General features: G+C 54.8%; 3 protein-coding genes across 8 annotated transcripts; all 3 read right to left on the bottom strand.

Moving 5' to 3' along the window:
• Nucleotides 1-2,369: 2,369 nt before the first annotated feature.
• Nucleotides 2,370-6,439, bottom strand: KLK10 (kallikrein related peptidase 10). 2 transcript variants are annotated; one of them, XM_078062368.1, is made up of 7 exons: nt 6,322-6,439; nt 5,988-6,041; nt 5,761-5,865; nt 4,896-5,079; nt 3,806-4,080; nt 3,519-3,652; nt 2,370-3,002 (listed from the first exon to the last, which is right to left on the bottom strand). In XM_078062368.1, exons 3-7 carry the CDS (start codon nt 5,849-5,851, stop codon nt 2,850-2,852), a joined length of 837 nt encoding a protein of 278 aa, XP_077918494.1. In that variant the 5' UTR covers nt 5,852-5,865; nt 5,988-6,041; nt 6,322-6,439; the 3' UTR covers nt 2,370-2,849. The 2 variants fall into 2 exon arrangements, with proteins under 2 accessions (XP_077918494.1, XP_035959893.2); XM_036104000.2 differs by lacking the exon at nt 5,988-6,041 and having other exon boundaries at nt 6,322-6,409.
• Nucleotides 6,440-8,052: 1,613 nt separating this feature from the next.
• On the bottom strand, nt 8,053-12,947 carry KLK11 (kallikrein related peptidase 11). 3 transcript variants are annotated; one of them, XM_078062369.1, is made up of 7 exons: nt 12,556-12,947; nt 11,725-11,771; nt 10,852-10,925; nt 10,237-10,393; nt 9,610-9,875; nt 8,927-9,063; nt 8,053-8,515 (listed from the first exon to the last, which is right to left on the bottom strand). In XM_078062369.1, the coding sequence occupies exons 3-7, from the start codon at nt 10,886-10,888 to the stop codon at nt 8,363-8,365; spliced, it is 750 nt and encodes a 249-aa protein (XP_077918495.1). In that variant the 5' UTR covers nt 10,889-10,925; nt 11,725-11,771; nt 12,556-12,947; the 3' UTR covers nt 8,053-8,362. The 3 variants fall into 3 exon arrangements, with proteins under 3 accessions (XP_077918495.1, XP_035959892.1, XP_035959891.2); XM_036103999.2 differs by lacking the exon at nt 11,725-11,771 and having other exon boundaries at nt 12,556-12,945; XM_036103998.2 differs by lacking the exons at nt 10,237-10,393; nt 10,852-10,925; nt 11,725-11,771; nt 12,556-12,947 and having other exon boundaries at nt 9,610-10,182.
• Nucleotides 12,948-13,506: 559 nt separating this feature from the next.
• On the bottom strand, nt 13,507-20,909 carry KLK12 (kallikrein related peptidase 12). 3 transcript variants are annotated; one of them, XM_078062370.1, is made up of 6 exons: nt 17,661-17,987; nt 17,440-17,495; nt 16,834-16,993; nt 15,819-16,075; nt 14,768-14,901; nt 13,507-13,870 (listed from the first exon to the last, which is right to left on the bottom strand). In XM_078062370.1, exons 1-6 carry the CDS (start codon nt 17,687-17,689, stop codon nt 13,715-13,717), a joined length of 792 nt encoding a protein of 263 aa, XP_077918496.1. In that variant the 5' UTR covers nt 17,690-17,987; the 3' UTR covers nt 13,507-13,714. The 3 variants fall into 3 exon arrangements, with proteins under 3 accessions (XP_077918496.1, XP_035959889.1, XP_077918497.1); XM_036103996.2 differs by having other exon boundaries at nt 15,819-16,078; nt 17,661-17,981; XM_078062371.1 differs by lacking the exons at nt 17,440-17,495; nt 17,661-17,987 and adding an exon at nt 20,730-20,909 and having other exon boundaries at nt 15,819-16,078.
• Nucleotides 20,910-21,247: the final 338 nt, after the last annotated feature.

The raw sequence follows: 21,247 nt of genomic DNA on the forward strand, positions 1-21,247 counted from the left end.
CCCTTGAATGTGTCACTGGGTGTAATGGTTTAGAGCATGGACTCTGGAACTGGACCACCTGGGTCCAAATCTCAATGCTGGCAATTATTAGGTGTGTGACCTTGGGCAAGTCACTGGACCTCTCTCAGTTGGCCCATCTATTAAGAAGTAATAATAATCCAGGTTGGGGGCTGATTGAGCCAATTAACCCACATGAAGCACTTACAACCGTGCTTGGCACATGGTAGGCATTCAACCAATGTAGTAAGTCTATCCATCTCCTACAGAGCCCTGCACTGCCCCCATTATAATACACATTACTCATGGTTGTAGGGTGTCTTACTCTTTCTCCAGACAGGGATGGAAGACCAAAGACTGAGGCTGAAGAGACACTATGTGCGAAATGCCATACTAACTGCTTCTGAAACATCTCCATAGCTACCTTTAAAAATATATATATATATATATTTACTTATTTTTTTTTTTTTTTAAGTAGGCTCCACATCCAGCATGGAGCCCAAACTCAGGACTCTGAGATCAAGACCTGAGCTGAAACCAAGAGTCAGGCGCCCAACCGACTGAGCCACCCAGGCGACCCTTGATAGCTACCTTTATTGACCGTAGTCTGTGCCTGGCAGGTAAGCATTTCATATATATATCATCTCATTTAATTCTCACAAGAGTCTATTCAAGCTCTATTCCACAGAGGGGAAAACTGAGGTCGAGAGAGCATTCCAGTAATTTCCTCAAGGTCACAAAGTAAGTGACAGAAATACGTTTCTTTCTCTACCCAGTACATTCCTACTTATCCTTTTAAACCCCATGCAGATGTCCCCTGATCTGCGATGACTTCCCTGACTCCTTCAGAAAGAGCCCATGGCCTCTCCTTAGGGCACCCCGTGCCTCCTTCCGATGCAGCACTAATCAATTTGTGTTGTTAATCCAATGATGTATTGAGTAGCTTCTGTGTGCAGGCACCGTACCAGGTGCTTAAGAAAATCACAGTGAATAAATCAGAGTCCCTGCTTTCATGGACTGAGTCAGAAGAGAGAGGGGACAGACCATTATGCAGTAAACAGATAAATGAGGTCATTTCATCTCTAACAAGTGCTGCGAAAGAAATAAACCGAGCAATGGATTGTTGTCCTGGTGAGGGCAGGGGACCCCTTTAGCAAGGGCAATCCTGGAAGGCCTCTCTGAGGAGGTGACTTTTGAGTAGAAACCTGAATGACAAGAATGGAAGTCTTGCCTGTCTCCCTGACCTGACTAGCAGCTCCTTGAGGGTAGAGCTCGGGCTGATTCATCTCCAGGACCTAGAGTAGGACACAGCTCAGTAAACACGTGTAGCACGATGACTAAAGGAACAGGCGATGTGCCTTTAAAAATGAATCGAGTTCCCACCTCCTTCGCTTCTGAGTCTTGCATGACAAATTCAGCTGATACGTCTGATTGGCGTTTCCTGGGTGTGCTAATGGGGGCAGAGGAAGGGAGCTGGAGACTGTGTGCCAGTCTTCTGTGGGCTCTATGAGGGCAAGGACCTTGTGGTTGTGTGCCCAGCATCAGGCCTGCCATATAATAGGTGCTCAGTAAATTGGCGTTTGAAAGGGGAAACAAGAGCAACCAAAAATGGAACATTTCTGTTGTGCGTATGTTCAGCTGATGTTACGTCTCCAGAGTCTAGGCTAAATGGACGCACCCAAACATCTGTCAGCTCTGCCTGGATTCTGTGTAGTAGACCCCCCAGTGTAGGAATATTTACATGGAGACACTTTCAGGGAGAGGAAAAGAACCCTTCTCCTTCCAAATTTTCAGGGCGAAATTTCCAAGCCAATTTTGGATAAGGTGGGGATGGTGGTGGACTGGGGCTTATGGGCATTGGATCAGAGGAGAATGGAGATACGGTGGAGCTGGGACTGGAGCTTGTGGTTGGTGAGGGGATGGAGAGGGATCTAAACAGAAAATTTCCCCTAAATCTCAGAGGACTTCTTTACATGAACTTAGCAACTAAGGTGGGGTGGGTTCCTCTGGTCTTAGAGGCTGAGGTGGATCTGGGGTGAGGTCCCTTGGGTTCCAGTGGCCCCAGGAGGGCAGAGAAGGAACCAGATGACTCAGAGGTGGCCCAGCTCCTGCTGAGACAGGAGGAACTGGTGTTGGGTGGACTGAGATGTGGGGAACAGTGGGATGGAGGAAGGAAGTGGTTAAGGGGTGCTTCATGGAACTTGAGAGGAGGGTGGGGAATGTGATTCTCCCATCATCCCTGAGGGATGGCGATGCAGAGGATGGGGCGAGGGGGCTTGGGACTGGGGGCTACCCCTGTGCTTTTCTCCCTAGAACGCGGAGTCACATATGTTCATTCTAACCAGGACCTGTTCACAGATCATGACAACAGGTAACATTTAGTCAGGGCTCACCACTCCCTGCATTAATGCTTTACTGATAATTACCATAGCAACCTATGCACTCATGTTATATGATCGTCTCTTCACAATGCATCTATGAGGTAGACACTTCATTGTCCCCACTTTCCAGATGACGAAATAAGAGGCCCAGAGAGGGTACTTAGCTTGCCCTAGGTCACACAGCGGGGAGGAGCAGAGGGAGGCAGGTTGAGTGAATGACAGCTTCTCTCGGACACTGGGTGACCACCAGCTTCCTTGCTTCTCTTGAATTAAACTTTGCCACCACTTTTAGCACTTCAGCTTCAAAGTGCACCAGAGCAGTGGAAGGCAGGGGGAGGTAAGGGAAGAGGAGAGATGTTAGGAGGTGTAGATGGGCGGCGGAGGTTCGAAAGGGGCAGGGGGAGGGTTCAGCCCCTGCAACTGCGGAGGAAGGAGCAAGAGGGCAGCTGGTGGAGTGGCAGGACCTCTGGATCAGTTGGAGCGTAGGGTTTTCTCTATCCAGGAGCTGTATTTGCAGATCTGGGTGTAGACAGCTGGATGCTGAGCAGAGCCGCAGGGGTAAACGCCCCATGAAAGGATGCCCTGCAGGGTCTCATCACAGACCAGAGGGCCACCAGAGTCACTCTGGGGGTGGGAGAGGAGAGATCAAATAAATACACGGACCCACTTGGGTGTCTGGGATAGTGATAGCGAAGAGGTTTGGGCAGGGCTGGAGTTATGTTTGGGTAAAGATGAGCTTGGGGTGGGGTTGGAATTAAGTATGAGCTCGGGTTGGGGTGGGACTGGCCTGGGGGTTGTGGACATCGGACGGGGGGATGAGAAGGGAAATGTGATGGCCCTGGCATTGGAGCTTGTGGAAGGTGAGGGGATGAAGACGGATGGAGAGTAGGGATGGGCTCGGGGTTTAGGACTGGCCTGAAGATGGGAATGCAGTTGAGGATGGGGTGGGAAGTGGGTAGGGCCAGGCACGAACAGGTGGAGAGTCACACACGGGGATGAAGATGGGGTAGGGACGGGATAGTGTGGGACACGGGGATGACACCGGGCTGGGGTTGGGGACAGGGACAGGGCCTTCTGATTTCTCATAACTTCCCTATCCTAGCTCCCATGAGTCAGAGACCCACCCTGGCCAGTCCCTACCTGGCAGGGGTCCTGACCCTGGTCCAGTCCGGCACACATCATGTTGTTGGTGACGACACCAGGGTAGAAGACCTCGCAGTCTTTAGGGCTCAGGACAGTGACCCTGGAGCAACTCAGGCCCCTGTTGTACTTCACTGATGGGAGAAAACAGTAGGTAAACCCGTGGCCAGCCCCTAATCCTCCAGGACCCAGGAGTCCACACCCCCAGCTCCCTCCTCCCTCAGACCCAAAGTCCTGGCCCTCAAGGTATTCCCCAGGATACAGGCCTCAGGGGTCCCAGCTCTTGCCTCTTCGGGTCGCCGTGGTGCCCCAGCCAGCAACCTGGCACTGATCTCCGGGCTGGGCACAGCGGTAGGGCAGGCGCAGAGTCTGGATGCGAGGCCCCAGCACAGCGGGCCTGGCCAGCTTCAGCAGCATGAGGTCATGCTCGTCTGTCCGCCTCGGCAGGATGGGGCCTGAGCCCTGGCGGTATTTGGGGTGGATAATGTGGCGAGTGGTCCGGCGGAGCTGCTCACCCTGGAGGAGGAGCAGGTGGTCGTCCCCAATGCGAGCCCACAGAAGACTAGGAAGGGAAGAGATATATGGGGGCAAAGCCTCCTTAGGGACTGGGATCAGACTCTGAGTCCCTGGGAAGGAGGGTACTGGTAGCAGGGTAGGAGCCTGGACTCCTGGGTCTGAGGGAGGAGGGGTTTGAGGGTGAGGACTCCTGGGTCTGAGGGAGGAGGTGGTGGGGGAGAAGGGAGCTGGGGATCTGAGTTCTTGGGACACGGGGAGGAATGATTAGGTGTTTGGATCTCTGAGTTCTGCAAGAGTTGAGGGCAGGGGTCCACCTGGGTAAGCCCACCTCTTCCTTCCTCCCTCAGTGGGGACTCATGAGGCGAACAATTTCCTTAGTTCTAAATTCCTAACCACACCAGACCCTGACTTCTGTTGCATACAACTATCTACACCACCCCATTGATCGCCAGGGTTGATTCGGGGGATCTGGCTGGCTAGGCGGGTGTCCCCTTCCTCCCTCACCGCTCTATGTGCGTCCCTCCCGCAGCTGCGCGCTCGGTCGAAGAGGACGACCTTCCCTGATAGAGGAGGACCGTTCTTCGGTCAAGGGTATACGAGTAGCTGCGCTCCCCTGCTGGAACCTCCAAACTAGCTCTACACTTCAATGGAACCCAAGGAGTATCAGCAAGACAGGGCTCGTGGACGGGCCCAGAAACGCTTAGAAGGACCACACCGCCCCCTGGCGGCCACAGCACCCCCCCATAGGAAGCCCTCCAGAACTGACTCCCACATGGATTCAAGTGCCCCAGCCCTTCCCGCCCCCTCCCCCGGGCCTGCCTCCACAGCCCCTCCCTGGATGCCCCGAGGGGCTCCCCCTACTTGCTGTTCCCGCAGTGCGCGGCTGTGAGCACCCAACTCTTGTCCACCAGGACGCCCGCGCAGTGGAACGAGAGGCCATTGAAGAGGGAGACCTGCCAGGGCTGCGAACCGCGTGCGCATGGAGCGCCTGAGGCCACAAGGTCCAAGCCAGTGTCGTTTCTGGAGAGCAGCACCGCCTCCGCGGCTGCAGAAAGAAAAGGGGTGGAGATCAGAGCAGGCGGGACTAGGGCTGGGTTTAGGGCCGGAGCGGGGCGGGGGGGGGGGGCCCGCAGCCAGAACCAGGGAAGCTGGGGAGTTGGAAATTGGGGGTCCTGCAGGAACCGAATGGAAGTGGGAGGAGAAGAACAGCGGGAAAGGGGAAGGAGGCAGGAATAGAGAGGACTGGAGTGAGGAGAGCGAACTGGATGGGTCTGGAGGGACAGGGACAGAGCGCAGCGCTCGGAGCGGAGCGGGAATGGAACGCGACGGGGCCAGCAGGGGGCGAGGACAGATCGCTGCGGAGCTTGAGGAGCAGGGGCGGGAATAGCGCAGCGGGCGGAGAGAAGGGCGAGGCCAAAGCGGGAAGGCCAGCCCGGGGAGAAATGGGCGGACTAAGAAGGGGCGGGGACAGAATGGGACTGAGAGAGGGGCCGGGGTTAGTAAGGGGCCGGGAAAGGAAGCCAAGAGGGGAAAGGAGTAGGGATCCAAACTGGGGGGGGGGACCCCCTGGAGCGGAGCTCGGCGAGGGGCGGGGCTGACTTAGGGGCGAGCCTCCTCTGGATCGGCGAGTGGTTGCTGGGGTCCCCAGAGGAGGAGTGGTGCGCGGGGGTTGGTGAGGAGAGTACTCTCCCTCGGGCCTCCCGCCAAGCCCTGTCCCCCGCCTCACCCCACAGTTGCGTCACGAGCAGCGGCAGTAGCAGCCTCGCCAGGGCCCGGGTGCGGGAGGCGGGGCACAGGTGGAGGTGTGGGGGTCCCATGGCCAGGACCGAGGCTGGGGGGGGCGGGGGGGGAGAGCGAATTAAAACTGATACTCCGTCAGAGACACCCGCACACCCACCCCACCGCGCCCGTCCGCCCGGCCTGGGCCAACCCAACCCGCGGGGACCCGCTTACTTCGGCACAGATCTCAGGGGCGGACGGACAGACGGGCGATTCGGGCCGGAATACCTGACATGGGCACAATTACCCTAATGACGCCCCTCCTGGCGTCCTCCTGACCTCCCTACGCCAGAAGGGGGAGTGAGGTCCCAGCCCGAGCTTTCCCGGACTGCCCGCCAAGCAGCGTTAGGGGTTCGCCCTCCTTCACAGGTGGGGCCGGGGTCCGAGGCTCAGAGGCGTGTGCCATAGATAGGGAAACTGAGGCTCAATCAGGGCTGTCCGCGACCCAAAGGTCCCCACCCATGCTCTCGGACCCGCCCCTACTAGGGTGAGGTGCATCCCATCTCACCTGGGAGTCGCTGCTGGAAAGGAGGGAGGAGACCCAGGAGTGGCTCTGCCCTGCCAAGTGGGCCGCCGGAATCCTCTGCCCTGGGACCCTTGGCCTGGCCTTCCCTTTTAACCTCGAAGAGCCCGGAAATTTCCCCACCCTCCCCCCAGGGATTCACTCCCTCCCTTTCCCTCTCCCTAATTATACCGTGGGTGGGAGTGGCACCCAACCTGGGCCCCAGATTCCTGCTCTGGGAGGGACCCAGGGAATACAGGCTTCTTCTAGAGCCCCAAACACCCTTTTTGGAGCTGGACTCCATGGGGATTCCCCAGGTGTCCTATTCCAAAAAGTCTTCTCAGTGGGGAGAGGATGCCATGTTCCCAGGTAGCCTCCAGGTCTCAGAGATAATGTTGGAAAGAGGTGATTACAACCAAGAGAGAGGAAAACAAACAGGGAAATGCATATCTAGTGACTGAGAAAAGCCAGAACGCTGGCCAGGAGAGAGGGAGGCAGAGAGATAAGACAGATGGAAGGAAAGGGTAGAAGACACAGAGACAAGGAAAAGAAGAAATCACAGAGATAGAAAGGGGGCAGAGAGGGAACGAGGCAGAGCCCCAGAGCCAGCGCGAAGCTCTGTGCTGAGCCCACTCCCACAGCTTGAGCAGTGGGCTCACTGTGTGTCCCAGTGACTAGCGCCCCTCTTCCTCCTGCTGGGGGCGCTCCGCATCACACCCAAGTGTGGTCACATCATATCCTCCCTACCATCAGTTTGCCTTCAGATGACACATGGGCCCATGAATCACAGGAGGCCAAGGCCACAGAGGAGCGTCAGTATGACCTGGACTAATCCCCTCCTTTCAGGTGAGGAATCGAGGCTCAGAGAAGGCAGTGACTCACAGAAGGTCACACAGCAAGTCCACCTAACAACCGGGAGGCCCCAGTTTCAGCTCTGGGCTCTTACTCCTCATGCCAGCAACCTCCCCTGAAAGGCGAGCAGAATGTCAAAAAAGATCCTGAGTTCTGGACTAGTTGTAGGGCATCCTTTCCAGTGGGAATTGAGTTAACTGCAGAGGGTGGCTCTGCCCTCTCCAGCTGAACTCCCTACAACAGTGGAAATGCCCTATATATGCTATTCAATACAGCAGTACTTGTGGCTACGGAGCACGTGGTATGTGAGGTCATTTTAACTTAAACGGCCCCACGTGGTTAGTGGCTATCGTACTGGCCGCACTAGTCTGGAGGAAATACCTCGCCTGGAGGCTGGAAAGAAAAACAGCGATAGCTCCTTCTCTTAGGTCTTAATTATGTGCAGGCTGACGTACCTACTGGGCTATCATTCTTACAAGTGCACGATTTTACAGATAAGAAAACTGAGCCTCAATCAAGGCAGTTTCGCCTGGTAGTTAAGAAATCACCTTGCTTTAAAAAGAGAGAGAAAGAAAGAAAGAAAAAGAAAGAAAGAAAGAAAGAAAGGAGAAAGAAAGAAAGAAAGAAAGAAAGAAAGAAAGAAAGAAAGAAAGAAAGAAAGAAAGAAAGAAAAAGGAAAAGAAAAGAAAAGACCTTGCTTTAGATTCCTTGCTCTTCTCCTTACTGGCTGTGTGACTATGAGCAAGTGACTTGTTTCTCTGTACCCAGTTTCCTCATCTGCAAAATGGGCATAATAATGACACTTAATCTTTGTGAAGATTAAGTTAGTTGATATATTTAAAAGCCCTTGGATCAGGGTCTGGCATATAGTAAGCACTCCAAAGATTCATTTGTTCAGTAAGTATTTATTGAAACCTTGGTGACTGCCAGAAACTGTCTTTGGGGCTTGGGGATACAACAGTGAACCAAACAACTATTATCTCTCCCAGAATCACAAATTAGTACAAGGCAAGATTTGAACCCAGGCCTCACTGATTCCAAACCCCAAGTTGATTATTAAGCTATAGCATCTCTCATAGTCAAGGAGGCATGAAAAGAAAATACATAAAGGCGTCCTTGCTCTGGCTTGACTATTAACAGAATGAACAAGAGCAACACCGGCAAGTAGAAATCAGGGGTGTTGGGCTGGTCCTGGCTAGTTATTCTCCATAGTCTTCTGGATCCAGTCTACATATTTGCAGACCTTTGTATAGACACCAGGCTTTTTGGTGAGAGCACACGGATCCTGGCCCCAGGAGATAATGCCTTGAAGAGATCCATCACAGACCAGAGGGCCCCCAGAGTCACCCTGGGTATGGAGAGAGAGACAACCAGTCAGAAAGGAGGAGTGGCCATGGGAGAGGGGCAGGGTTGGGCGCTGTGTTAGGGAGGAGGTGGTGTTGGGATGTTGTAGGGATGGTGTTAGGAGTGGGGTGCAGATTGAGGATGGGGTTGTCGGGACGATTGGGGATGAGGTTGGAGCTATGGGTGGCAATAAAGATGGGGTTAGGGTTGATTGGGGGATGGTTGGGGCTGGGAATAGGGGTGGGAATGGGGATGGAGCTCCAAACCCTTGGAGGTTTGGAATGGGAGCTAGGGGTGGACATGGAGTTGGGGTGGCAAGGGGAGACGGGGTCGGGGTTGGGAATGAGATTGTGGATCTCATCCCAGGAGGTGGGAATGGGATGGGTGGCTGGAGACCCAGGCCCTGCCCCCTGACCTGGCAGGAATCCTTGCCCTCTTCCCGAACACTGGCACACACCATGGTGTCCGTGATGTTGCTGGGGTAGGCCTTCTCACACTCCTCGTGCTTAATGATGGTGATGTTGGCGCATCGCAAGGTATAGGGCAGGTGCACTGTGGAAACGGCATGAGGGGTGTGGAAAATGAGAGCCCCTGGTCCCCTTCCCCCCCAGTGCCTGCTTTGCACCCACACCACAGCCAGTCCCTGTCCTTCTTGCTTGCAGCCAACTCATCTCTGTGCTCGTAGCAATAGCTCCGGAAATGGTACCGAGTAGATGTATTATGCCAGTCGTTCTATATACACTATCTCTAATCCAGCCCTAGTAGGTGGGTGTGACTATCCTCATTTCATAGAGAAGAAAACCAGAGTTCAGAGAGGGGAGGCCATGTGCCTGAGGTCCTACAACGAGCAGGTCGTGGATCTGGCACTGCACATCTATCTCTCTGACCCCAAGGCCCAGACTTTTGTCTCCACACACACCCCCAGCTCTTACGTTTCCCCTCTTCTTTTTGACTTATCCCACCACTGACACCCCCAGGGATCCCCCTCTCATACTCTCGTGCTCCGGGACTCTCCCCTCTGAAGGTTCCTCTGGTTCCCTCCATCCTTCCACAACCGGGGCCACCCGCCCCCTCCATGTCCCCCTCTGGAGCCCCTACACTGGGGGCTGGACGTGGTGCCCCAGCCGGAAATGAGGCAGCGGGTGCCAGGAGTGACACAGCTAGATGACAGGGTGAGCGGTCGCACGGCCCCGGTGATGAAGGCTGCTGTCGTCATCTTCACCAGCATGATGTCATTGCGGTGGTCTTTGTTGGGGAAGCTGTTGTTGAAGTCTGGGTGGGGGAAGGACTCAGTGGCCATTCGGGTCTGCTCATAGCCATCCTGCCGCCGGAGGTTGTGTTCCCCCAGATGAACCACATACCGGCTGAGGTGGGGGAGATGGCGGTCAGAGATGGAAGGTCGGGGAGAGACAGGAGAGGGGAGGTGGGGAGAGACATGGGGGAAGGGAAAGGGATGAGAGCACCGGGGAGAGCAAAGGAACACAGCCCCACTTCCAACCTCATCCCCACTTCCCACCGAAGCCTCCTCCCCAACCATATCCCCATTCCAGCACCATCCCAGGTCCGATGGCTTCCGTCTTTCCATCCCGTCTCGGTGTCCATCATCCACGCTACCCACCCCCACGCCCATCTTGGACCCCATCCTATCCTCCCCATCCCCAAGCCCCTCTCTATCCATCTCTCCATCTCAGCCCCCTGCCGGCCCGCCCCAGCCCCCGCACCCACGGCTTGCGGCAGTGAGCTGCTGTCAGGAGCCATTTGGGAGCGATGAGGGTTGCCCCACAGAACAGCCGTGTCTTCTGGAACAGAGCCACCTGCCAGGGCTGGGAATGAGGAGAGCACTCATACCCCTTGATGATCCTGGTCTCTCCCCCTACATGCCCTGGAGGGGAGTGAGGGCAAAAGACGGGGCTCAGGCATGAGACAACTCCCAGAAGTGGGGGTGGGGAGAGCAGACAAGGGGTGGGTGGTCTGGGTCCCAGCCTGGGGTCCCGCTGGGAGGCACTGTCTGGATAGGCCAGCCAGATATTAAATGATTGAAATCCTTCCGTACTGCTTGGTCAGTAGCTACTGTTCTGCGCTGTTGGAGTGTCTTCCACCCCACTGCAGCTGCCCCCGCCCCTCCGCTGGGACCCTCCTTGACCTCTCCCATTCTAGCATCTAAAGGGATTATGCAGCAAGGGGCATCGGGACCTTATTATGGCTCCTATATCCATTTAGATGCCTTATGGGTTATTCTATATTTTCAGCATTGGCTCAGTCAATATCCAGACATAGAGGGTTGAGGAAGCCTAGAGATTGGAAAGGGAAGCCCCTGCCCTCCCCCATCTCCCACCGTACCTGTCAGCAGAGCAAGCATGATTAATCGAAGAATCATCCTGGCCTGGAGAGGGGAAGGGCAGGCCCAGGTTCTTCTGGGAACAAGAAGGACAAGGGGCCCAATCACTTTATGGGGAGACTACAGAGGGGCTGGTTCATGCCCTCTCCTCCCTCCCCGGCGTGCTCTGGCTGCCTCCAGGGAGAAACAACAGGGTTGGAGGAATACCCAAGTTCTCACAGCATCCCAGCCTCCAAACCTTTAAAACAAATCTTTGCTATCAAGGTGGCCTTGGAGGGGCCTGATCTCAGCTAAAAGCTTCTCATAGCCAGAGTCAAGGAGGATGTGGCAGATGCTGCGAGGGGCTTTGGCTGGGGCAAGGGATTGGTTGGCCCTGTTTTAAGTCAGCCATAGTACCTGTGAGATGCATCTGGGAGAATGTTTTCCTTCTTGCCCTCCTGAGACCTGGCCAGGCCCCACCAGCCCCATTCCGCCTCCACCCCAGGGTGATATGGGCCCTTTGAGGGCTGCCCGGCGTGTGGTAGGGGGCTCAGCCTGGGACGGTGTTCGGGCCCTGTCCTTCTGAATCCCTGCCCCTTTGAAGGACAGACAGATGGAACTGGGCGGGGCTGGTCAGGGGAAGGGCCAGTGCCCTCAGCTGCCCTGGCCTGCAGGGGGGTGGGGTGGAGGGCTGGATTCAGCTATCAAAGCGGGGATCAGGGGTCACTGAAGTCGGGGGCAGGGCAGCCAGTTGGAGAGACAGAGAGGCAGAGAGCACCCGCCCAAGCCGAGAAGGACAGAGCAGAGGAAGAAATGGTGTGGAGGCAGAGGAGGCCTGACTGGCTCCAGGAGCACAAGCACCTGCAAGAGGGTCTTCCCTTCCCTTCCCGACTCACGGGCTCTGGGACTGGGGCTCTGGGTGCCGGGTTGGTGGCGGAGGCAGCTGTGGCAGTTTGGGTCAGAGGCAGATTGGGTCAGAGCATCAGGTGAAAGGCAGGTGCGGGGTGGCCCTGATGACTGGGCCTCCCAGCCCTGCCTTACTGCCCTGGGGGTGGGGTGTGTGTGCCGGCCGGCCGCCTCTGTCACCTCTCCAAGCCCCTCTTCTCCCTGTTTCTCGCCCCCCCCACCGCCCCCACCCCGCATCCTTCCTGGTCTGTCTCTCTTCATCTCTGCTGGTTGCTTCCTTTCTGTAACTCCGTGGCCATATTTCTCTTTGCCTCTCTGTGCCTGTGCCTTTCTGTCTTTTTGTCTATCTCTGACAGTCTCTCTCAGTCTCTCTCTGCAGGACTCCTTTAATTCTTTATCTTTCTTTATGTCTCTCTGTCTCTGCCTCCCTCCACCTCCTCTCTCTCTCTCCCTCCACCTCATTCTCCCAGGCTGTGTCTCTCCTCTGTCCCTGCTCCTCCCTCCCCACAGCCCAAGCCCAGGTGGGCCCCTGGCTTCCTCTGGGCCCTCCCTTCTCCATTCCAAGGAGGGGGGAAACTGGGGCCTCACAGAGGTGGGGCTGCTGCCAGCTGAAGGGGCAGGACAGGAGGGTGGGGGAGGCAGGTTGGGGCCTGTGGGAATCAAGGCCCAGGAAAGGGAGTCAGCCCTCTGCAAGGCCCCAAACCCTAGCGCTCCTCTGGGGCTTCGCTTCTGCCCCCTTCCCTTCCCTCTGCTCCCCCCTCCTGCCTCCGCCTCCCGGGAACCCTGGGCCCCCCCCCCCCAAATCCAGCTGTGGCACTTACTCGCTGCGAGACTTAGGTCCAATGACTTCCAAATCTGAGCCACCTCAATTTCCTGTCTGCCGATCCCTCTATTTCAGGGCCTGCTTGTTATCAGTGAGATCTCCTGCTCTCTGTCTTGCCCTCCTCTCTCCCCTAACCAGAAGTGGGGCAAGACGACTGGGTATAGGTTCCTAAGGCAGCCAGCCCTGGCCTCAAACCCCGGCTCTGCCTCTTCCTACCACAGTGACGTGAGCCAAGGAACTCCACCCTGGTGAGGCTCAGTTTCTTCATCTGCGACATGGGGGGACAGCCCTGCCTTGGGGTGGTTGGGATGAAGACTCCAGGAGAGCTGAGCATGGCAGGCATCCAGCAAGTATTCCCATGCTGTCACCATCACCCCTCACTCTCCCACCCCAAATTCCCCTTCCATTCCCTGGGGAGAAGCTCCCTTTGCACCTCCTGGATGGGGGTGAAGACAGAACCCAAGGAGTGGGCAGGGTTATTTTAAGACCTAGGCTGGGTCCTCTTGCTTTCCAAGGCTACACCCCGCCTTCCATCATCACAGACATATTAAAACGAACCCACATCCCACATTAAATATAATGTGTGCTCAACAGCTCCAGCAAAGCCAAGTTGGAATTGGCTAGGTGGAAGAATGTTACATTTTATAGACATTTAATTAAATGGTCGTGAATTTTGATTTTGCAATTTTCATTTGGTATTTTGGGGCCAATAATTCCCCCCTCCTCAGGTCCTTCATGGGCACTGTTCCTAAAGTGCTGGATAGAGAGAGAGAAAAAAAAAAAGGCCCTTATTTTTATCGTTATAAGTAACCTTTTCTCCTCCGTTCCTGAGTGACCCCTAAGGGAAAACTCTTGCCCTCTGTGGTCTCTATTCCTACATCTGTGGGTAGGGGGACTGATGAGCCTCCCTCCTGTGTCAACCAGCACGGGGATATCAAATAGACAGACATAGCTCGTTATATTTATTCCAGGAAGTCACACATTCCTTCCTCCTCCAAACTTGGGACTTAGAAGGGCTGGCTGGAGTTGGAGTACTTGGAAGAAGATCCCCAGCCCAAGGGGAGTTGGAGCCAGGGGTGATAACGGAGGACGCGTTGGTGCTCCGAGGGTCAGTCAGTGTGGCCCCCAGGCTGAGGGGTGGAGGTGGAGGGAGCAGGTTAGTTGTTCCTCATGACCATTCGGATCCAGTCCACATATTTGCAAATATTGGTGTAGACCCCTGGGATGCCTTCCTGCCCGCAAGGCTCCACGGTCCCCCAGGACACCAGACCCTGAAGGACTCCTCCGCACACCAGGGGGCCCCCAGAGTCGCCCTGGAATACAGAAGGAGAAGCAGCACCGAATGAATAAGGGAGAAATCCTGTTCCCATTGTCCTTGCCCCGACCCCCAAACCCATTCCCGGGCCCTGAAGACAGGATCCAAGTCTGGTGATCAGAGAAGAGCACTGCCACGTTCCCCACGTTCCCTCCCCAGCAGTGACTGATCGACAGGGAAGAACACGCTGTTCCTAGGGCGCCAATCCCAGGGAAGGCAGGACTCCATAAAAGGTGGGGGAGGGGGCCTCTCAAGGACAATGGCTAGAGCTCTGACCAATGAGTGAAGAGAGTATCTTCAATGACCAATCCCAGCAAAGGAGGTGGGGCCCTATAAGAATTCTACAGGGGACGACTGGCTGGGGCACTGACCAATGAGGGAAAGAGCACCCCATCAGTGACCAATCCCAGCAAAGGAAGGCAGGATCTATAAAGGTCCTCTCAGGCACAAAGGCTGGAGCCTTAGCAAGTAGGGTGGGGCAGCCTCCAACCTGGAGGAGCCGAGGGAGCAAGGTAGCAGAGTTCGAGGACAGGAGAAGCCACCAGCCTCCTTTCCTGCCTCCATCCTAGATTCTCTCGCTCTTGCCTGAGCCAGCATCAGTTGCAGGATGGTATGGGGAGAGACAACCGGTTACACACCTCAGTTCCAAATCCCCGCCACCTCTTTGCCCTCCCCCATCTTCTCTTCCTCTCCCTCTCCTGTGCCGCTCCCATCTTTCCTTCTCTGTTCCCTCCCTCCACCCACCCCTCCTCCTCTCTGTCCTCCATCACCTGGCTCTCCCTGCCTTATCCTGCGCCTCCCCTTCCTTCTGACCACATCTCTCTCTCCCCCATCCTCCCTGCTCTGTCCCCAACTTCCTACCCTGGGTGACCATGCGTTGCCGGCATTCACGCACCTGGCAGGCATCCGCCCCTTCCATGCCGCTGGCACACACCATGTTGTCAGTGATTCTCCCGGGGAACACAGCCCGGCAGGTGGCACTGGAAACGATGGACACATTGAGGCATTGCAGCAGGTCCGGGAATGGGTCTGGGGGTGGAAGATAGAAGCCACAGGGTTTCCCAAAGCTCCCCACTTGGGGGCCACCTCCCTCTACCCAAGGAAGCCAAATATAAGTCTATACCCTGCCCTTTTCCTATGACCCCCCACTACAATCTGCAAACATTTAAATTTCAGATTTATTACTTCATTTCATAGTGACCCTTGCCCCAGTTCATTGACCCAGTCCCCCGACCTTTAACCTATGACTCTGAGTGCCATAACTCAAGACACCCTTTGTCCTTCCAACCTCAGAAGCAATGAATCCAGACCCACTTTTCTCCTTAAATTCCAGATGCTGTGACCTTTGACCTTCAATCTTATTATACTTAGATCCCAACTTGACCTCCTTTCCCTCTCTGTCTCCAGACCCCACACTCCTTGTCTTCTCTTAAACTTCTAAACTCAGTGATAAACCATTGGTGCCAACTCCAAAGTGACTTATGATCCCTGTTTATTTGAGCCGGGACCTCATGACCCCTAACCTCTAGGGCTTCTAATCCCAGACCAGTGATCCCTCATTGAATCCCAGTTTCCACCCTCAGATTATGGCCAGCTTGTGCAACATCTGGATCCCATGTCCTCAATTCTACAGTGACCTCTAACACTCGAGTCCATGACCCATTACCCCAAGATCCTATTTATATATGCCTTTTGCTCCAGTCTGATGACCCCTGCCATCACTCTGGCCTCCAACCACATCCTGACCCATGACTTCTGACTCTATACCCAACCCCTTAACCACTTTGACTCCCAAGACCCCTGGTCCACCATGATCTCTGACCCCATACCACAATCCTCATGTTTGACCCTTGACCCAGCCTTCTGTTGAATGGCATGACTCCTGATCTCTTGCTCTACACTCCAGACTTTGCCCATCCTGAGCCCTGACCCTGATGCCCCCTTACTCCATAGTTGATTGGTGATGCCCCAGCCTGAGATCTGGCACTTGGTGCCGGCCGGTGCACAGGTGGTGGGCAGGGGCAGGGGCTGGATGCTGCGAGTCAAAGGGACGGGGGTGCCCAGTCGCAGGAGCCGGAGGTCGTTGTCATGGTTATGCAGGGCTCCCTGGTAGCCAGGGTGGGTCATGGAGAAGCCGCTGCGCCGGATCTGCTCCGTCCAGTCCAGCCTGGTGAGGCTGTGCTCCCCCAGGCGCACCCAGTACCTGCTGGGGGTCAAGGTGGCTCAGCGAGGGTGGGGTGGGCCCCTGGATCCCCAGCCCTCCAGCCTCTCTGCTGCTCTGCACCTCAGTGTCTGTCCTCACTCCCTCACAGTCTTGCTCTGTCTCTCACCTCTCTCGCCATCTTTCCATTTCCTGTGTTTGCCTACTTCTCCTCCCCGAGCCCCTGCATCTCTGTCCCTTCCCGATCCTCTTAGCTGAGGCAGAGACATCCAACTGTCATACTCACTGCTCTGTTCTTACCACCCAGAGGCTGCCTGGGCTGTCAGCACCCTCAGCTGAAGGAACGAGTGAGTAATGAGTGGACTCTCTCTGTTCTGTCCCTGAATCAATCCGTCTCTTCACGTCTGAAACTTCCCTTTTGGAAAAAACCTCGAAGTTTCAGACCGAAAAAGCCCAATCCCCTCATTTTACAGATGGGACCGCTGAGGCCCAGACAGGTTGCCCAGACTGGGTCAGAGAAAGGCTGGGATGGTGACAGAGGTCATCTGGGAAGGAAGGGTAACACAAGGGAATGGGAGCAGGTAGGTGGGCAGGTTTCAGGACCCTTCCTGCCCTGCCCCTCACCCCAGGCCCATTGTTGAGGAAGTCTTACTCTTTGTCTAGCCTCAGACCTTCTTGTGGCAGGACCATCTCCTTACTCCATGGCACCCCCCTCTCCTGAGCCCCTACCCTGAGGGCTCCCTTTCCCACCACCTTTCCTTTGCCTACCCCTAGAAGGGACCACCCAGACAGGGGCTTACCTGCCACTGCAGTGAGCCGCGGTGAGGACCCACCTGCGGTCAATGAGGACCCCCCCACAGCGCAGGTGGGTGCCCTCAAACAGCCCCACCTGCCAAGGCTGCGAGTGACGGGCACACTCCTTGCCTTTGATAATCTTCTCTGTGGCCGGTTGACTGAGCCCTGAGGACAGGGGTGTGGGCCAGAGAGATAGGGTCAGAGATCTAGAGACTGGGAGTCAGAGATAGGAAGAGAGATGCAGAGATGAAGACACAGAGAGGCAAGAGAAAAACAGAGCCCCTGAGAGAGAGTGAGGGACAGGGAGACACAGACCCAGTGACAAATACAAAAAGACCCAGCAGTGCCCAGAGACACAGAGAGGAAGAGAAAGAGAGACAGAGAGATACTTAAAGATAAGAGGGAGACAGAGACAGAGAAAGGACAGAGGCGTAGTGACAGGAAGACACAGAGGAGAGATAGATCAAAAGATACAGGGGGACAGAGGTGGCAGGGCCCCAAGAGGTGGAGGTGATCGGAGGCACAGAGGCAGTGCCTTGCCCTCCTCCGTGCCAGGCTGGGGACCAGACCTGGAAGGGGAGTTGGGGCTCCCATCCTCCTGGGGAACTCACCAGTAGCAGAGAGGAGCAACAAGACGCTGGAACCCAGGGTGGCCCGCCTCCAGGTCCTGGGAAATGTGGGGGGATCTCAGAGACGGCCCTTTCCCTGTCAACCCACCTTTGCTTAGCCCACCCCTCTCACCAGCAGCTCCCAAGAGGACAGGATGCCTGCCCATCCCCCCTCTGTCTGTCTTGGGTGTCACCCTATTGGTGACCACCTGCCCCCTCCTCACCTTGTCCCTCTGCCTGCTGGGTCCTCCATGTGGCTGTCACAGTTTCAGCCTGTCTGTCTCTGTTATCTGTCTGTCCACTACCTGCCTGTCCTGTCTTCCACCTGCCACCCTGCCAGTCAACTTTCCCACTGTCCACCTGGCTTCTCAGCCACCTGTCATGCTGCCCCACCTGTCCCCCTCCTTCCGTCTGTCTGCCCCAGACCGGCAGCTGACACAGCTTTTAACTCTCTTTGTCCCAGCCCATGCAATTTCCGGGTTGAAGGAAGGGGACCAGGAAGACATGGGGTGGAGCACCCTCTAATCCTGTAGAAACTCTTCTCAGCTAATGGCACCCAATTGAAATTTACAACTAAATGGGGGTGGGGTGGCAGGGGAGGGGCCCAGGACGGTTGTGGGGTGAAGACCCGACCCCACTCCTTCTCCCCTCCTTTCCAAGCCAGCGCCAGAGACCCATGACTCAAGGTGATCTGGGAGCTGGGTTCTAATCCCGATTCCTGGCAAGGTGAGGAAGGCTGAGGGAGAGTGGGACGCCCACACCCGGGCCCCTCCCCACCCTGTGCAGGAAATAGGCAGGAGGGTAGGTGGCTAAGAGCTCAGACAGTGGAAGGGAGAAGCAGGGAAAGCAAGAGCAGAGAGAGCCCAGACAGAGAAGGAAGAGATTTCAAAATAGGGGATCAGGAAGAGACTGAAGAGGTTTCTAAACTGGGTTCCCCAGAGTTGATTCTAATTGAATTTTCTCAATGCACAGTCCACCCTGTTTCCTGCAAAGAAGCCCACTCTTCCTATCAGCATGTGGTCGGTTTATCTAATTCCTTGAAAGTCTGTGGGGTTTTTTCTGCATGAGGGCTTCCACTGAGAAAGAAAGGGACAGGGGACGGAGAGAGAACCAGGGACAAGACAATCTGTGCTGTCTTTAGCTTTTGATTTGTTTTGAGACACCACCTAACTCAAGCCCTCTCTATTTCTGGATTTCTGGGGGCTCTGCTTTTATGGAGATGCAATTTACATGCCATATAATTCACTCTCAGCTCCAGTAGGGAGCTGCCCTCTGGAACACACACCAGCACTGTCAGTTCCCATGGCTTTTCAAAAGAAGCTGGAAATTCAGATTTATGGTAGGACATTTCCTGATTTTAAAATACTGGCCAGGACGCCTGACTGGCTCAGTCAGTAGAGCGTGCCAACTCTTGGTCTTGCGGTTGCAAGTTCAAACCTCATGTTGGGTGTAGAGATTACTTACAATAAGAAGTCTTTAAAATAAAATAAAATATCGGCAAAAAACCCAAAACACCTAGGGTTCCCCAACAGATTTCTTTCTCTCTCCCACTCTCTCTTGTCTTCTCTTTCTGCCTCTACTTTTTTTTTTTTTAAGATTTATTTATTCATTTATTTGACAGAGAGATAGAGAGAGCACAAGTCGGGTGGGGAATGGCAGAGGGAGAGGGAGAAGCAGACTCTCGCTGAGCAGGGAGCCTGACATGGGGCTCGATCCCAGGACCCTGGGATCATGACCCGAGCCGAAGGCAGACGCTTAACCGACTGAGACACCCAGGCGCCCTTGCCTCTACTTTTTTAAAGTAAAATTCACATAACATAAAACTAAGCACTTGAACCATGTTCAAGTCCACAATTCAGCGAATTCCACCACACTCAACCCACTGTGCAACCATCACCACAATCTAATTCCAGGACATTTTCTTCAGCCCCAAAAGAGACTCTGTACTCATGAGGCTGATGTCCATCCCACGATGAATGGTAAATAAAATATGGTCTATCCATACCACGGAGTATTATGCAGCCGGAAAAAGGAGTGAAGCACTGACACCGGCCACAATGTGGATGAACTCTGAAAACAGTATGCTAGGTGAAAGAAGTCAGTCACAAAGGCCACATCTTGTATGATCCCATGTATGTGAAATGTCCAGAACAGGCACATGCACAGGGACAAAAAGCAGATTGGTGGTGCCGGGGCTGTAGGGAGTGGGGAGTGGCTACCTAGTGGTTCTCTTTTGACATACAGTCTTGCAACTTGTGGCTTCTGGAGAAAGCCAATCCCTTCTTTTGTAGCTGGAGGCTTCAAGAGGGCACAGACTGGCTCACAACCTCATGCTCACACCTCCCGCACTCAGGGAAAGCTCTGAGCACCTTTGCCACCTCCCCTGGGGAGCCCCCCAGAGCTCTCAAGTCCCGAGCTCCACGCTTTACTGTTGGGCATCATTGTAAGCTCAACATGCAGCCTGTTTCCTAGAGAGAACTCAGCTATGCCAACACCTGGGGCGAGGGCCCACAGCATGGAGACCATCACAGATGTGGAAACTGAGGCAGGACTAGATAAAGTCACTCACCCATACTCATGTAGCTGGCCAGTGCCAGAGCCAGAGTTTGAACCCAAGCAGGCTGTCTCCAGAGCCTGTACCATTAATCATTGTCCAAAGATATGGATGAACAAATGAATGGCTAACTGAATGAGTACAGGGGTGAACAGAGGAATGTAGGAATGTTCTTACAGGTTTCAAAGTAGGATAGCTTTTGGAATCCTACAGACTGGGCTGAAACCTCAGCTCACACCATGACTCACTGGGGGCCATCAGGCTTTGGCTTGACCTGTTTGTTCATCTGAAAGATGGGGCTGGGAGGCAGCTCCCTGTCCACACACTACTTCCTCTTGGGATCATCAAACAAGGCAACAAAAGATGGGTGAGGATATCAGGTACATTAAGTGAAGACACTCTCAAAATTGCCCTTCCCAGTTTCTTTCTCAAGGAGTTTTCAAAGCTGACTTAGATGACAGAATCTTTTTCTCAGCTGTGAAGAACTATCAGCTACGGCTTGGTGCTGTTCTTTGTCTTCTGTCTCTCTCTCTCTCTCTCTTCTATTTCTCTGTCCCATTCATTCACTCATGCATTCACTCAACAAACATTTCAAAATGCCCTGTGTGCCTGACCCTCTGCTGGGTGACACTGGGACCACAGAGTTGCATCAGAACCAGTGGCCCCCACCACTCTCAGAGCCTTGCCCTGTTTCTCTTCCATCCTTCCCAGTTAAACTTATCCACGGAGATCTACTCACCGCTTGCTCCCCACAGCCTCTGTCTTTTTGGGTCTCCAGAGACTTCCCTATTGAGCAATCCCATGGTCTCCTGGTCCTCACTTTACTCAGTCTTCAGGCAGCCTTCCACCTGGCCTGCCCCTTCCTCCTTCATGCATTTCTGGTTCCCCTCCCACTTTCTGCCTCTCAGTAATGAATAGGTCTTTTTTCCTCCCCTGGTGCCTTGACAAACAAGGGAGTTCCCAGGGCCTGTCCTAAGCCTTGCTCTCCACACTGACTGCCTACACGGGGCAGTTTCACCTGTCACCTGTGATAGCATGGCTCTTAGTCTCTCCCTGGCTCCAGGTCTGTGCATCCAACAGCCTCCTGGATGACCCAAACCCAGCTCCCCAACTGTCCCACCAACTTGTTCTCAGACCCTGCTCGCTCCATCTTGTGGCCCTAACTCCCAGCCGGTCCTCCGGACCCTTGGGACACTGATTCTCCCTAGGACCCAGTGTCTCTTCCTTCTTCTGAGACATCCCATCCCAAGACTGCAG

This window comes from Halichoerus grypus, chromosome 15 (assembly GCF_964656455.1).
Source record: "Halichoerus grypus chromosome 15, mHalGry1.hap1.1, whole genome shotgun sequence".
Taxonomy (NCBI): domain Eukaryota; kingdom Metazoa; phylum Chordata; class Mammalia; order Carnivora; family Phocidae; genus Halichoerus; species Halichoerus grypus.

Bases quoted from the DNA above. Each gene is read 5' to 3' on its own strand.
- KLK10 (XM_078062368.1), bottom strand. From the start codon at position 5,851: ATGGGACCCCCACACCTCCACCTGTGCCCCGCCTCCCGCACCCGGGCC. The intron at 5,080-5,760 runs GTGAGGCGGGGG...TTCTTTCTGCAG, and splicing joins GCTCGTGACGCAACTGTGGG to CCGCGGAGGCGGTGCTGCTC. The intron at 3,653-3,805 runs GCAAGAGCTGGG...TTCTCCCATCAG, and splicing joins CACCACGGCGACCCGAAGAG to TGAAGTACAACAGGGGCCTG.
- KLK12 (XM_036103996.2), bottom strand. From the start codon at position 17,689: ATGGAGGACCCAGCAGGCAGAGGGACAAG. The intron at 16,994-17,439 runs GTGAGTTCCCCA...CCCTGTCCTCAG, and splicing joins GTTGCTCCTCTCTGCTACTG to GGCTCAGTCAACCGGCCACA. The intron at 16,079-16,833 runs GTAAGCCCCTGT...CTTGACCCCCAG, and splicing joins GCGGCTCACTGCAGTGGCAG to CAGGTACTGGGTGCGCCTGG.
- KLK11 (XM_036103998.2), bottom strand. From the start codon at position 10,153: ATGGGGTCCAAGATGGGCGTGGGGGTGGGTAGCGTGGATGATGGACAC. The intron at 9,064-9,609 runs GTAGGGGCTCCA...CCGTTTCCACAG, and splicing joins CACCACGTCCAGCCCCCAGT to TGCACCTGCCCTATACCTTG. The intron at 8,516-8,926 runs GTCAGGGGGCAG...CTCCATACCCAG, and splicing joins AGGGCAAGGATTCCTGCCAG to GGTGACTCTGGGGGCCCTCT.